At 38.5% G+C, this 17,466-nt stretch overlaps 1 protein-coding gene across 1 annotated transcript in view; it reads right to left on the minus strand.

The window, feature by feature from the left end:
* Positions 1 to 17,466, minus strand: part of MTMR10 (myotubularin related protein 10) — a gene marked incomplete in the record, with an annotated part of 410,677 nt that overhangs the window by 160,018 nt on the left and 233,193 nt on the right. The window contains 1 exon segment of the mRNA XM_053717557.1: positions 16,466 to 16,596. Within this exon segment, the coding sequence (XP_053573532.1) occupies positions 16,466 to 16,596 (131 nt within the window).

Genomic DNA, 17,466 nt, shown 5'->3' on the forward strand with positions numbered 1-17,466 from the left:
TTTAGTATCAAGAGGACCAGATTCCTCTATTTCTAATGCAATTAAGACTTCTTTAAGTAAAGAACGAATAAATTCCATTTTAAATAAATATGAAGATTTATCAGTATCAATCTCTGAAACAGAATCCTCTGAACCAGAAAAATCATCATCAGAAGCAGAATCAGAATGATGTTGTTCATTTAAAAACTCATCTGGAAAATGAGAAGTTTTAAAAGACCTTTTTCCGTTTACTGGAAGGAGGAATAACAGACATAACCTTCCTAATAGATTTAGAAACAAAATCTCTTATGTTAACAGGAACACCCTGAGTATTAGAAGTTGATGGAACAGCAACAGGTAATGGAATATTACTAAAGGAAATATTATCTGCATTAGCAAGATTATCATGACATTCATCACAAACAACAGCCGGAGGGACAGTTACCACAAGTTTACAACAAATACACTTAACTTTGGTAGATCCAGCATCAGGCAGCGATTTTCCAGAAGTAGCTTCTGATTCAGGGTCAATCTGAGACATCTTGCAATATGTAATAGAAAAAACAACATATAAAGCAAAATTTATCAAATTCCTTATATGACAGTTTCAGGAATGGGAAAAAATGCCAATGAACAAGCTTCTAGCAACCAGAAGCAAATAAACAACGAGACTTAAATAATGTGGAGACAATAATGACGCCCATATTTTTTAGCGCCAAAAAAAAGACGCCCACATTATTTGGCGCCTAAATGCTTTTGGCGCCAAAAATGACGCCACATCCGGTGACGCCGACATTTTTGACAAAGAAAATTTTTGCGCCAAAAAAGTCCGCGCCAAGAATGACGCAATAAAATGAAGCATTTTCAGCCCCCGCGAGCCTAACAGCCCACAGGAAAAAAAGTCAAATTTTAAGGTAAGAAAAATTGATTATTCAAATGCATTATCCCAAATAAAGAAACTGACTGTCTGAAATAAGGAATATTGAACATCCTGAATCAAGGCAAATAAATGTTTAAACACATATATTTAGAACTTTATATAAAAGTGCCCAACCATAGCTTAGAGTGTCACAAAAAATAAGACTTACTTACCCCAGGACACTCATCTACATGTAGTAGAAAGCCAAACCAGTACTGAAACGAGAATCAGTAGAGGTAATGGTATATATAAGAGTATATCGTCGATCTGAAAAGGGAGGTAAGAGATGAATCTCTACGACCGATAACAGAGAACCTATGAAATAGACCCCGTAGAAGGAGATCATTGAATTCAAATAGGCAATACTCTCTTCACATCCCTCTGACATTCACTGCACACTGAGAGGAAAACCGGGCTCCAGCCTGCTGCGAAGCGCATATCAACGAAGAATCTAGCACAAACTTACTTCACCACCTCCACGGGAGGCAAAGTTTGTAAAACTGATTTGTGGGTGTGGTGAGGGGTGTATTTGTAGGCATTTTGAGGTTTGGGAAACTTTGCCCCTCCTGGTAGGAATGTATATCCCATACGTCACTAGCTCATGGACTCTTGCTAATTACATGAAAGAAATAAAACCTTCTCACTAACCCCATCTTGTCATAAGTCACTTTGCATAAATACGTTACCCTAGGGTTTTCGCAGTAAGATGGGGACCATCCTTATCCTTAATAAACTAAATGTTATAAAATGAGGTTTGTTTTTTTTCACCATATGTGCCAGCTAACCATCTCAGCTCCACGTGAGTCTCATATCTCTACCTACATTCCTCTATACTATGCATCTTATAGTCCACATTTTGGACATAATTTTATACTCAGTCAGAATTTTTTTTTTTTTCTTTCTCCATGTTAGATCTGTGGTTTGGTTAATTTGTACAGTTTAAGTTTTCATTTACAGACCTGTCTTGTATCTGGACATATGTTTTGCTTCCATGTTATTGTACATTACCTCAATAAAAAAAAAATATATATATAAGTAAATTGGAAAGTTGTTTTAAATTGAATGCTCTGTCTAAATCATGAATGTCTAATTATGACTTTACTATCCCTTTAAGGTTCTGTGGTTGTATAGTGCAATTATACAGAGTACTCTGAAATTGTGCTACTGGTTAAATACCCTATTAGTGACCTTTTAATTTGAAAGTATAATTAAAAAAAAAAAAAAAAGCTTTTTTAGAACAGATCAGGTTTGCCAGTGGGAATGTTATAAAGCCTTTAAAACTCAGACATATATCGGCTCTGAATAATGCGATTACCAATTACCACCTGTAAAGCCATTTCAAAGAGAAACAAAGTTGCGCTATAAAGAACTGTTGTACAACTGAAGATCAAGTGGAATACATTGACTGATTGGTGATTGGCATTGTAATTTGTTATTTAATTGTGCACTTGTGTTTGGTTCACATTTTTATTTTGTATTAATCTACATATCAGTTTGTGTCACACAGGGTGCGATATGTCTCTGCATACAGGAGTTAGGAGAAGAGTCTTCTAATCACACTTTGCAGATTGTGTCTAGGGAAGGCTAAACAGTGAGTTTCAAATTTCCAATGGCTTCAGCTGGTCAGAGCAAGAGACTAAGGAAAAAAGTTTATAGTGAGTTTATCTTCGGATCTGCTCTAGATTTCCAAAACTAATTTTTACATATTTTGCATGCAGCACTTTATTTATAAACAATAACTACAACATCACTTCACTAACAGTTTTATGATGGCTCTACTATCTGCCTTTATTATGATATAAGTAGCTTAATCCTTCTAAAGTTGAGTTTTAACCATTTTATTGCCATGTATGTTACTTAACCAATAATGCTGAGCTCAGCAGGATCTAAACACTGACATTTACTGCAGTAGATGACTAGTTGCCCTGGGTCTTTATAGGCTGACTGGCTGGCAATGTGCTGAGTAGGTAGAATGAAACAAATCATGCTGAACAGACTTTCTATAGTGCCAACAATGACAGGATAAGTCAAATGACCACAACAAGATCTTATCTCGCACACAACCTCATGTGGCTGTGGTCTCACAGTAATAACAAAAACAATTTGCTCATATGGGTCATGCAAACCATATTCTAGTCAGCCAATCATTAGTCTCCTCTGCAGTATACAGTGTGCTGCCCACGTGCAACAAGAATTTCACAATAATGATTTGAGTGAATATGAAATGTAAGTTGTTTAATTCAAAACAAAATTAGTAAGACTAAAAAACATGAGTGATCTTGGCTCACACAAAAAGGGATGTTCAAATGTCACAATAGGGAGTGTGTAGCCTGCGAAAAAGTTCAGACAGGGAGCCAGTTTAGCTCACTGGTCACGGGAGAAATGTTCCTGAAAAATATGTGTCTGAATTGCATGTCAACATTTACAATATATCTTGCCTCATGTGTGGCCTGCAATAAGCAATATGTAGGCCTCACTACTAGGGAGGTCAGAACCCGCATTAGGGAGCACCTTTCCAGTATTAGGGTGGGAACAGCAAGCACACCTCTGGTTCAGCATTTTGCTGACATTCATGGAAAGAGCGCGGACACTTTCCGTTGGACGTGAATTGAAAGAGTATTGAGACCACCAAGAGGTGGTGACAGGGACAAATTGCTAGCTAAACATGAGATCTTTTGGATCTTCACATTAAAAACAAGACACGCTTCAGGTCTGAACTCTATGTACAATCTGATTAATTACTGGGAGTGAGGGCCAGAGGCCGGTGATATAGACCCATTCTCTCCTCTACAATAGGGACTTACTCTTGTGCCTCATTTGTATGATAAATACCCTTACGGATCAGCTAATATGTAAGGTTCATTACCAATGATTCAGTTGATGAACTGGCACTAGACATAGGGCTATGTATGTTCAGTAGTATTTTAAAGTCTCGAATGTAGGTTTTAAACAAATAAACACACTGAATATATCCTTCGGGTTAAATTAAAGGGATAGTCTAGTCCAAAAAAAACTTTCATGATTCAGATAGGGCATGTAATTTTAAACAATTTTCCAATTTACTTTTATCACCAATTTTTCTTTGTTCTCTTGGTATTCTTAGTTGAAAGCTTAACTTAGGAGGTTCATATGCTAATTTCTTGGACCTTGAAGGCCGCCTCTTAAGAATGCATTTTAACAGGTTTTTCACCACTAGAGGGTGTTAGTTCATGTTTTTCATATAGATAACACTGTGCTCGTGCACGTGAAGTTACCTGGGAGCCATCACTGATTAGCTAAACTGCAAGTCTGTCAAAAGAACAAATAAAGGGGCAGTCTGCAGAGGCTTAGATACAAGATAATCACAGAGGTAAAAAAATATATAAATATAACTGTGTTGGTTATGCAAAACTAAGGAATGGGTAAACAAGGGATTATCTATCTTTTAAAACAATAACAATTCTGGTGTAGGCTGTCCCTTTAACTATACCCTGGATAAGCACTTATTAATTCCTAAAGATCTAGTATTGTGCCAGTTTCTATAAAGAGAAAGTGTTCAAGAACATCTACCTTTAGGGGTGTATGCCCGACATTAACAATTATCAGCTAATCAAAAGGCACTGTTATGACAGGAATTAGTAAGCATGTGATTGTAAGTACAAAGGTATAATATGATTTCAACATTTAAATGTTAAATTTCTATGAACACTAGGCACTTTCAGAAATGTACCAGTCAGGGGAAGGTAAAAATACCCCCTTTTTATCTATGAATATTTATCCCCTAGTTATCATAATATGAGGGACTATTCCATCATAAGAGAGAACATTTAATATTAACCGGAATTGATGTGGGTAATATTAATAAAAATTAAAATAATAGATATAGTTGTGTGTTCACTTTTGATGCTAGGGGTGATTCATGTGAGATTTAAAATTATACACTAGAAGAGTTAATACCACGATTTGTAATGTAGCCACATAAGGATTAAAAAGCAATGAAAAACAGAATTTATGCTTACCTGATAAATTTATTTCTCTTGTAGTGTATCCAGTCCACAGATCATCCATTACTTATGGGATATTCTCCTTCCCAACAGGAAGTTGCAAGAGTCCACCCACAGCAGAGCTGCTATATAGCTCCTCCCCTAACTGCCATATCCAGTCATTCGACCGAAAACATGCAGAGAAAGGAAAAACCATAGGGTGCAGTGGTGACTGTAGTTTAAATGAAAAAATTACCTGCCTTAAAATGACAGGGCGGGCCGTGGACTGGATACACTACAAGAGAAATACATTTTTCAGGTAAGCATAAATTATGTTTTCTCTTGTTAAGTGTATCCAGTCCACGGATCATCCATTACTTATGGGATACCAATACCAAAGCTAAAGTACATGGATGAAGGGAGGGACAAGGCAGGTACTTAAACGGAAGGTACCACTGCCTGAAAAAAACCCTTTCTCCCAAAAATAGCCTCCGAAGAAGCAAAGTATGAAGCGCAGACCAAGACCTCGTCTTGTAAATCTGTTCAACAGAGGTCTCATTTTAAAAAGGCCCAAGTGAAAGCCACAGCTCTAGTAGAATGAGCTGTAAACCCTTCAGGAGGCTGCTGTCCAGCAGTCTCATAAGCTAAACGAATTATGCTGTTTAACCAAAAGAAAGAGAGGTTGCTGAAGTCTTTTGACCACTCCTCTGTCCAGAGTAGACAACAAACAAAGTAAATGTTTGATGAAAATCTGAAGTAGCTTGTAAGTAAAACTTTAAAGCACGAACCACGTCCAAAATGTGTAATAGACGTTCCTTCTTTGAAGAAGGATTAGGATACAAGAATGGAACAACACTCTCTTGAGTGATATTCTTGTTAGATACCACCTTAGGTAAAAAACCCAGGTTTTATACGCAGGACTACCTTATCCGTACGGAGGACCAGATAAGGAGAATCACATTGTAAAGCCGGTAACTCGGAGACTCTACGAGCCGAGGAAATAGCTACCAAAAAGGAACTCTCCAAGATAAAAAGTTCTCTATGGAATGAAGAGATTCAAACGGAACTCCTTGAAGGTTCTTAATAATCAGGTTTAAGCTCCATGGCGGAGCAACAGGTTTAAACACAGGCTTGGTTCTAACCAAAGCCTGACAAAATGCCTGAACATCTGGAGTATCTGCCAGACGCTTGTGCAAAAGAATAGATAGAGTAGAATCTGTCCTTTTAAGGAACTAGCTGACAACCCTTTTCTCAAAATCATCTTGGAGAAAAGATAATATCCTGGGAATCCTGACTTTACTCCATGAGTAACCCTTGGATTCATACCAATAAGATATTTATGCCATAACTATGTTAAATTTTCCTAGTGACAGGCTTTCATGCCTGTATTAAGGTATCAATGACTGACTCGGAGAAGCCATGCTTTGATAACATCAAGCGTTCAGTCTCCAGGCAGTCCATCTCAGAGAAGTTTAATTTAGATGGTTGAAAGGACCCTGAGGTAGAGGGTCCTGTCTCATAAGCAGAAACCATGATGGAAAGGATGATATGTCCACCAGAACTGTCAAAAACACCAAAGCACTCTCCTGCTTGATCTTGTACAAAGACCTCCGGAGGGAACTCCCCCTTCCCCGGATGAAAAAGTCTGACGACTTAGAAAATCCGCCTCCCAGTTCTCAACACCTGGGAAATGGATAGCTGATAGACAAGAGAGAGTCTCTGTCCAGTGATTATTTTAAGACTTCTAACATCGCTAGGGAACTTCTGTTCCCCCTTGATGGTTGATGTAAGCCACAGTCGTGATATTGTCCGACTGAAATCTGATGTACCTCAGAGTTGCTAACTGAGGCCAAGCCTGAAGAGCATGGAATATCGCTCCCAGTTCCAGAATATTTATTAGAAGGAGGGTCTCCTCCCGAGTCCACTATCCCTGAGTCTTCAGGGAGTTCCAGACTGTATCCCAACCTAAAAGGCTGGCATTTGTTGTAACAACTGTCCCATCTGACCTGCGGAAGGTCATACCCTTGGACAGATGGACCCGAGATAGCCACCAGAGAAGAGAATCTCTGGCCTCTTGGTCCAGATTTAAGAGGGGGACAAATCTGTGTAACCCCCGTTCCATTGACTGAGCATGCATAGTTGCAGCGGTCTGAAATGTAGGCGTGCAAACGGTACTATGTCCCTTGCCGCTACCATTAAGCCGATTACATTCATGTACCGAGCCACTGAAGGGCGCGGATGGAGTGAAGAACACGGCAGTAATTTAGAAACTTTCACAACCTGGACTCAGTCAGGTAAATTTTTCATTTCTACAGAATCTATCAGAGTCCCTATGAAGGAAACCCTTGAGATTGGGGATAGAGAACTCTTTCCTTGTTCACTTTCCACCCATGCGATCTCAGAAATGCCAGTACTTCCGTATGAGACTTGGCAATTTGGATGTTCGACACCTAAATAAGGGGCCACTTCTATGCCCCGCGGCCCAAGGACCGCCAAAGCGACCCCAGAACCTCCATAAAGATTCTTGGGGCTGTAGTTAACCCAAAGGAAAAAGCTACAAACTGGTAATGCCTGACTAGAAAGGCAAATCTGAAAAAACGATGGTGATCCTTATGCATCGTAATGTGAGGATAAGCATCCTTCAAATCCATTGTAGTCCTCTATTGACTCTCCTGGATCATAGTTAAGATGGTACGAATAGTTTCCATCTTAAATGATGGAATTCTGAGGAATTTGTTTAAGATCTTTAGATCCAAAATAGGTCTGAAGTTTCGCTCTCCTTGGGAACCACAAACAGATTTGAGAAAAACTCTGTCCCTGTTCCTCTCTTGGAACTGGATGGGTCTCGTACACAATGTAAGAATGCCTCTTTCTTTATCTGGTTTGCAGATAATTGTGAAAGGTGAAATCTCCCCTTTTTTAGAGGGGAAGCTTTGAAATCCAGAAGATATCTCTGGGATATAATTTCCAATGCCCAGGGATCCTGGGCATCTCTTGCCCACGCCTGGACGAAGAATGAAAGTCTGCCCCCTACAGGATCCGCTACCGGATAGGGGACCGTTCCTTCATGCTGTCCTAGAGGCAGCAGCAGGCTCCTTGGCCTGCTTATCTTTGTTCCAGGTCCCGTTGTCTCCAGACCGTCATGGACTGAGCAAACGTTCCCTCTTGATTTGCTTTAGAGGAAGTTGATGCCACACCTGCCTTGAAGTTTTTCGAAAGGCTCGAAAATTAGACTTTTTGGTCCTTGATTTGGACCTGTCCTGAGGAAGGGCATGACCTTTTCCTCCAGTGATATTAGCAATAATCTCCTTCAAACCAGGCCCGAATAGGGTCTGCCCCTTGAAGGAAAGTTAAGTAGCTTATTTATTAAAGTCACGACAGCTGACCATGATATAAGCCATAGCGCTCTGCGCGCCAGTATAGTAAAAACAGAATTCTTAGCCGTTAGTTTAGTCAAATGAACAAAGGCATCAGAAACAAAGGAATTGGCTAGCTTAAGTGCTCTAAGCTTGTCAACTATATTCATCCAGTGGAGTCGCTACCTGTAAAGCCTCATCCAGAGACTCAAACCAGAACGCAGCAGCAGCAGTGACAGGAGCAATGCATGCAAGGGGCTGCAGGATAAACCTTGTTGAATAAACATTTTCCTAAGGTAACCCTCTAATTTTTTATCCATTGGATCTAAAAAAGCACAACTGTCCTCGACAGGGATAGTGGTACGCTTAGCTAGAGTAGAAACTCTTCTCTCCACCTTAGGGACTGTCTGCCATAAGTCCCGTGTGGTGGCATCTGTTAGAAACATTTTTCTAAAAATAGGAGGGGAAGAGAACGGCACACCTGGTCTATCCCATTCCTTATTAATAATTTCTGTAAATCTCTTTAGGTATTGGAAAAACATCAGTACACACCGGCACTGCATAGTATTTATTCAGTCTACACAATTTCTCTGGCACTGTGATTTTAACACAGTCATTAAGAGCAGCTAAAACCTCCCTGAGCAACAAGTGGAGGATCTCAAGCATAAATTTTAAATGTAGAAATATCGGAATCAGGTTAAATCATCTTCCCTGAGTCAAAAATATCATCCACAGACTGAAGCTCCCCTCAGCTTCTGCATATTGTGAGGCAGTATCAGACATGGTTCTTAACGCATCTGTATGCTCTGTATCTACCCCCAGAGCTATCTTGCTTTCCTTTAATTTTAGGTAGTCTGACTAATACCGCTGCCAGAGTATTATTCATAACTTTCGCCATGTCTTGTAAAATAAACGCTATGGGCGCCCTTGATGTACTTGGCGCCATTTGAGCGTGAGTCCCTGAAGCGGGAGTCAAAGGGTCTGACACGTGGGGAGAGTTAGTCGGCATAACTTCCCCCTCGACAGAATCCTCTGGTAAAATAAACGCTATGGGCACCCTTGATGTACTTGCCGCCATTTGAGCGTGAGTCCCTGAAGCGGGAGTCAAAGGGTCTGACACGTGGGGAGAGTTAGTCGTCATAACTTCCCCCTCGACAGAATCCTCTGGTGATAATTGTTTAAAGACAAAAAATGATCTTTATTGTTTAACATGAAATCAGTACATTTGGTACACATTCTAAGATGGAGTTCCACCATGGCTTTTAAACATAATGAACAAGGAGTTTCCTCTATGTCAGGCATGTTTGTACAGACTAGTAATGAGACTAGTAAGCTTGGAAAACACTTTAAATCAAGTTAACAAGCAAATATAAAAAACGTTACTGTGCCTTTAAGAGAAACAAATTTTGTCAAAATTTGAAAAACAGTGAAAAACAGTGAAAAAAGGCAGCAAATCAAACGAAATTTTTACAGTATATGTAATAAGTTAACAGAGCATTGCACCCACTTGCAAATGGATGATTAACCCCTTAATGTAAAAAACGGATCAAAAAAACGACAGACGTTTTTTAACAGACACAACAAACTGCCACAGCTGTACTGTGGTCTTACCTTCCCTATAAACTATTTTGGAAGCCTTTTTAGCCCTTTAGAGATGTCCTATAGTATTCATGGGACTGCTGAGGGAAACTGGATGATTAATTTTGTAATTTTAACTGCGCAAAAAAGCTCTAAAATAGGCCCCTCCCACTCATATTACAACAGTGGTAAGCCTCAGGAAACTGTTTCTAAGCAAAATTTAAGCCAGCCATGTGGAAAAAACTAGGCCCCAATCAAGTTTTATCACCAAAGCATATATAAAAACGATTAAACATGCCAGCAAACGTTTTATATTGCAAATTTACAAGAGTATATAACTCTCATAGTAAGCCTGATACTAGTCGCTATTAAATCACTGTATTTAGGCTTAACTTACATTAATCCGGTATCAGCAGCATTTTCTAGCAAATTCCATCCCTAGAAAAACTTATAACTGCACATACCTTATAGCAAGATAACCTACACGCCATTCCCCCTCTGAAGTTACCTCACTCTTCAGACATATGTGAGAACAGCAGTCGATCTTAGTTACTTCTGCTAAGATCATAGAAACACGCAGGCAGATTCTTCTTCTAAATGCTGCCTGAGATAAAATAGTACAACTCCGGTACCATTTAAAAACAATAAACTTTTGATTGAAGAAAAAACTAACTATCTTACACCACTTTCCTCTTACTACCTCCAGCTATGTTGAGAGCTTGCAAGAGAATGACTGGATATGGCAGTTAGGGGAGGAGCTATATAGCAGCTCTGCTGTGGGTGGACTCTTGCAACTTCCTGTTGGGAAGGAGAATATCCCATAAGTAATGGATGATCCGTGGACTGGATACACTTAACAAGAGAAATGTTAATTTTGCACTGGGCTATTGCCCTATAGGAGTCATTTACTCTGTTTTTAAAGGAGCGGTTTTTCCTACGCAAACTAGCAGCTTTGATAACGGCAACAAGCTGAAACATGTCAGCTGTACGAGCTGACTCCTAATAGGGCAATACCACCCTGTATCCTGTTGTTTTTACAACTTTTTTATTGGAATTACAAATAAAGATTTTTTATTTTATTGTATTACTGGTGCTCCATAAATCCTTCGTCTACTTTTGCTTAATTCAAATTTTAATAACAAAACAAAAAATCATTTTATTTGCGGCACAACCATACCAGTACTGGTGACAGAAAAAATGGTGACCACCTCCCAATGTTCTCAGGGGTTGCAAATACAAACTCTACATATAGCCCATAACTTCCTACTTGAAGCAGTTCACATATAATCTACCAAGAAACTATTTTAAGAAAACAAAAAGGAAAAGGGAGTTTGAGCCTGAAAAGAGGCACAACTCAAAATTTGCACCAAACATGGAAGCCTTCATATGGTCCTACTTTATGGTTAATGACAAATCAATTCACATATAAATTGGTTGGTCAGTTCCAAAGATTAATCTTATGAATTCTTAATAGGTTTTAAGAAATATAGTCCAAAAGCTCTTTCTACCACAGCTACTTGAGCTGAAATACATTGAACTTACAATGTAAACTATAGTAAAAGTATGTAAGGAAGACCGTGTGGCCGCTTTGTATAATTGTTCAAATTAAGATTCATAATGATAGAAGTAAGAAACTGCAATTGCCCAAATGAAAGAAGCATGAACTCACTTTGTCATAAATCATCTGATTTATAAAACAAAGGGAACTGTTTGTCTTTCAATCTGATGTTGGACAATGGTCACAAAGAAAAATCAGATTTCTTAATTTCTCTAGTAAAGCATGGACAAAACAGTCTCTTGTTTTTTAGGGAGCTCGGAAACTCATATTGTGATAGCAAAGTGAAATAAGGAGGATGAGAAAGAAAAGTACCCAGCTCAGAGCTGTAAATAAAAGCACCAGCAGAATAATATTAATAACGTAAATCTTTAAATATGTTTTGTATATAGGTTCAAAAGGATAAACATTGAAATCAAGATTAGCAACCATATATCACTGTATTGTTAAACAAAATGGTATAATTACTGCATTGTTGTGTGCGAGCATATTCACCTCCTGACCACTAGGAGGAGTCAAAAAAGATCAGAGCTTTCAATCCCTCCCACTTCCCACAATCCTCAGTGATTTTGGTCTCCTTGATGAGGAGTGAAGTGAAAGTTTAGTTCAAGAGTTACCAGCAAGGCAATAAAAGGTCTTTTCTCAGTGAGAAAAGTTGCAGGCCTCCCAGGTGAAACGTGGACTTGCCCAGTAATATCCTGGTCTATAGTGATTTGCTCCATGTATCTCTTCAACACAGAATATCATGGAAACGAGCAAATTTGATAATAGAAGAAAATTGGAAACTTTTTTAAATGGTGTGCGCTCTCTGAATAACAAAATAAATATTTCTGGTTTCATATACCTTCCAGGGTTATATTCACTCTGCTACAATGTATGTCTAAGGAACATTTTGTTAGCAGCCCAGCAGTGATAAATACCTAGTGGTATGCATTGTGTAGTGTTTGCTAACTACAGGGTGTGGTTCCCTAATTAACTATTTCACTGCTGGGCCACTCACAAAATGTGGCTTTAGAGGGAACATTGCTCTGCCATTAGTGAGCTTCTAGCTTGCTCGCCTCCAGCTGTTATGCAGACATTTGCAGGGATTTGAAGTTGGTCCTAATTTGGTCGTTAGCTCATTAGGGATTTCCCTTAGGCCACCCTAAGTTACCCATCGATGATAGGGGGTCTTATACTCTGAGGACTTATTCTGAGAATAGTCTCCGAGTCTCAAGACCTTGCTGCTGTGGCAGACGATGTGCCCTTTAATTTCAGTCTTTAGCATACTCATACTCAGTAGATGGTGGTGCTGATCTATAGGGGTCTAAGTAGGATTTCTTGGCTTCCTTCTAGAGAGGGAGTCCGACGCCAGTTCACAGATGATTTGTACCAAAATAATTTACATAAAAGGATAAAGCTCCGTTGCAGGGTTAAAAAGCTATGTGACAGATGTAATACATATGCATGTATCATGTTTTTTTTCTGCTTTCTTTTTAAAATCCGTACATCGGATCACTTTGAGGACATCTTATATTGTAGCATCTTTGATGTATGTTATGTACATTCAATTTATGATGTGTATGTTCATTTGATCTAAATAAAGCTCTTTTGAAAATTTAAAAAAACAAAACAAAGCTTTGTGATAAGTTTAATAAGTTTGAGTTTCAATGATAACACTTGTCTTTTTCAACAGCAGGATAAAAACAGCTCTTTTAGGATTTTGGTTTTATCCTGTTTTAAAAGACAACAGTTATTGTTGAAACGCATTGAGCTTATTAAACATGTTACAAAGGGTCAGATTAGATTTACCATAGACTTAAAAGATGCTTATTTGCACATCCCTATTCACAGGGATCATGTCAATTTCCTGAGATTTGATTTTCTAGACAAGTATTATCAGTTTGTGACGCTCCCTTTCAGTCTGGCTACAGCTCCCAAAATGTTTACAAAAGTTCTGGTAGTTTTGTTTTCTGTAGCTTGAGCTAAAGGAATTTTTTTAGTGCTTTACTTGGACGACATTTTGGTTAAGGCTCCCTCTTTCCATCTGGCAGTGTCTCATACTCAGATGGTACTTCAGTTGCTTCAGAGTCACAGTAGGAAAATAAATCTTCCAAAAAGCTCATGAACTCCTCAGACCCATGTGTGTCTTTTCTGGAATTCATAATAAATTCTGTGACTATGTTTTTGTCTCTGACAGATCAGCGCAGACTGAAGCTGCAACAGGCCTGTGCCCTTCTTTTGCCCAGTAAAAGGAAGCTGTGGACCTCATAGTGGCTGCCTCAGATGCAGTTCCATTTGCAAGATTTCATCTTCGGCCCTCAAATTACAAATGCTACATCAATTGAATGGGGACCACGAGGATCTGTTAGATCACAGGACAAGACAGCCCCTGACGGTGGCAAATTCACCAGTCCTTGGTTCAGAGAGCATCCTCTCTTCAGCCAGTGTGGGTAGTAATCTCAAGCAATGAAAAAGCAGGGACAGTATCTACTTAAAAACTTTGGAGCAGTTTATTCATTTGTATAAGTAACAAACAAATGTTGTACAATGGCAGTCAAGAGAGCGGACACGTTTCAAGCATGCATACACACGCTTCCTCAGAGGCAGTTATCTCCAACATGTTAAGCTGTGGTGCAGTCTGTGGGTCTCGGAGAGCACAGGGAGGTTTGTGCTCCTCAGCAGGCAATGTTACCAATAAATATTCTAGAACTTTGGAGGAACTTGTTGTTCCTTAGCAATGAGGGCAGCATTCTGCATCAGTTAGGCAGAATGTCATCATTGCAGGACAGGATTTCCGACGTCCACATTCTGGGCGTGAACAATTGGGAGGCAGATACTCTAAATCGCTAGTCTCGTCAGCCAGGGGAATAGTCACTGAAACAGAGATTTTGACGACATTGTGAAATGTTGGGGTCTGTCAGAGATAGGCCTTATGGCCTTTCATGTGAATAACACACTGGCTCAGTATTGAGCCAGGTCTCTGGAGCCTCAGGAAAGCCTGATAGATGCCCTGGTAGTTCCTTGGTTCAAGCTGATTTACATTTTACCTCCGTTTATGTTGCTATCCAGAGTTATAGCCAAAATCAAGCAGAAACAAGCCTCAGCATTTATTTTATTTTTTTTGCTCTAGCATGGCCACGCAGAATTTCATTTGCGGATTTGGTGCAGATGTTCTCGTGCCCACCTCTGAGCCTTCTTCTAAGAAAGGATCTTCTCTCTAAAGGTCCTTTCTTTTATCTCTCAAAACTCTGAATTTGACAGCATAGCAATTGAACGCAAAATTCTGTCTCCAAGAGGTTTTCTGAGAAGGTTATTAATACCTTGATTCAGGCTAGGAAACCTGTTACTAAATGTATTTACCATAAGGTCTTTTTTTTCTTGGTGCTCTCACAAAGGTTACCTTTAGGTACTTTTAAAATTGCTAGAGTTCTTGCGTTCCTGCAGGAAAGCCTAGATAAAGTCAATTCACTGAAAGGTCAGGTCTTGGCTCTGCTTTGTTACATAAGAAAACTTCTAATTTTCCTGACTTTCAGACCTTTGTGCTATTTCTTCGGCTAGAAGGCTCTCTGAGCTTTCAGCTTTGTCATGCAAACCTTATTTTCCGATTTACTATCAAATCAGGAAATTGTGGTTCCTTTCTTTTTGTCCAGCTCCAAAGAATTCTAAGGAGCATCTTCTCCACAACTTGGATGAACTCTCATATAGTATGTGAAAGTCACAAACTATTTCAAACATTCTTCTCTTTTTGTTAATTTTTCTGGGCCTCACAAAGGTCAGAAAGTTACGGCTTTTACTTCAGCAGCTTTCCTTAAATATTTAATTTGCAAGGCTTCATTGGTTGAGGTGAAAACTCCCCCTGAGCGTATTACTGGTCATTCCAGTAGGGCAGTTGCTACTTCTTGGACCTTTCATAATGAGGCTTCAATAAATCAGATTTGTCACTTTGTTATGTTTTGCTTCTTATGAGTCTGCAAATTGCAGAGAAGTTCTGCAGGCCGTAGTGCCTGAATAGAAACATTCTACCTTGTAGACTCCACTGCTTGGGTATTGATTTCCATACCTGATGACATATGGACTCACCATCTGATGAAAGAAAACAAAATGTATTCCTACTCAATAAATTAAATTATTTCATGATGGTTTGAGTCCGAGTGCCCTGCTCTTTCTTTTTATTTAGTTTGAAGCAGTACTTGTTTTTGCACTTCTTTGCCCCACTTTATCTTTCCTGATTTTATTTTTTCCTCATCTATTTGGCTATACATATGACTGACTATAATGGGAAGTATTTAAAACTCTGGTGTGATGGGGTGTCTTTTGCCTCCTCATAGTGAACACTAAGGGAACATTCCCACACGAGGACTTGTGGACTCTCACCATCATAAAATAAATTATTTTATCAGGTAAGCATACATTTTGTTTTGTTTTTTCTTAGTCACTGAGCATTGTAGCCAGAGATGATAAACTGGTTAAGAGAGTTTGGAGAACAAATGATAACAATTCAGCATGGTGAATACTTGCTTGGTAGTGTAGGGTTAAAGGCCTGAGCTTTCTTTCAGTGTACCAGAAGATCAACTTATTTGTTGGTGAATGCTACAAGGGTGAGCAAATATAACAAAATCTGAAGGGTGAGGTACTTGGTACAATTCCATATAAATCTCTGATATTTAAAAGGGACACTTAAATAGAGCATGCAATTTTAAGCAACTTTCTAATTTACTCCTATTATTAATTTTTCTTCGTTCTCTGGGTATCTTTATTTGAAAAAGAAGGCATCTAAGCTTTTTTTTATTGGTTCAGTACTCTGGACAGCACTTTTTTTTATTGGTGGATGAATTTATCCACCAATCAGCAAGAACAACCCAGGTTGTTCACCAAAAATGGGTCGGCATCTAAACTTACATTCTTGTATTTGAAATAAAGATACCAAGAGAATGAAGAAAATTTGACAATAGGAGTAAATTAGAAAGTTGCTTAAAATGTCATGCTCTATCTGAATCACGAAAGAAAACATTTGGGTTCAGTGTCCCTTTAACTTTACGTGTGGCCATGGCCATCATAATTTAAATAATTAATTTATCTATTCGAAAACAAAAAAACAAATATGAGCCACAAGCAATACAAAGTTTTTACTTACCATTCACACACAGATGCTTTAGCTTACTAAAGGCAGTCTGTATCTCCTGTGTAAGTGGCAGGTTTTGGTCTAGATCACATTTATAAACATCACTCCTTAAAGGATGGCTCCGGATTATTCCATTGCAAACCCTAAAAATAGAAGGGAAAAAAAAAATATATATATATATGATATATATATATATGACATTTATTTTTAGGATGTGACATTATCCAATAGAGTTGTTTCAGTTGAGAGAGAAAAAAAAAAAAAAAGAATATCATGTTTTTAGGTTCAAGTCCAATTTACTTTTAATTTGTTCGGTATTATATGACAATATTACATTAAAAGGACAGTCTACTTGAAAATGTTTATTGTCTAAAAAGATAGATAATCCCTTTATTACACATTCCCCAATTAATTTAGCTCTCAAAATTGTAGCTTTTCTTATTGTTAGGAGATGCAGTCTCACTTCACAAAACTAACCCTGCAACATATATTTACCAAATTGGCTTTAACACACAAGAACTGCAAAACAAAGCACTTTTCACTAACATTATGAATGGGACTAGCTTTGTCTGCAGATTCAAGCCAAGACTGTTTCCTCCAAATTGCAGCAAAGTGTTAATTTGCTTTAAAAATGTTTAGACTTGGCTGGTATGTTATTCTATAGAAAGAAAGCAAAAATGTCTTGCAATTTCAAGGTGTTAACTGCCCCATAATCTCAAAAACCATGTTCCCATAAGAGGACCAGAAGTACAAATTCCACCAAGATTTTAATAGTATGTACCTTATATTTATCTGAAAAAGAAAATCTGTTAAAAAATAAAAATAAAAAATAGTTTGATACATTTGTAAGAAAAACAATTTATGTAAGAACTTACCTGATAAATTCATTTCTTTCATATTAGCAAGAGTCCATGAGCTAGTGACGCATGGGATATACATTCCTACCAAGAGGGGCAAAGTTTCCCAAACCTCAAAATGCCTATAAATACACCCCTCACCACACCCACAAATCA

This window comes from Bombina bombina, chromosome 6 (assembly GCF_027579735.1).
Source record: "Bombina bombina isolate aBomBom1 chromosome 6, aBomBom1.pri, whole genome shotgun sequence".
Taxonomy (NCBI): domain Eukaryota; kingdom Metazoa; phylum Chordata; class Amphibia; order Anura; family Bombinatoridae; genus Bombina; species Bombina bombina.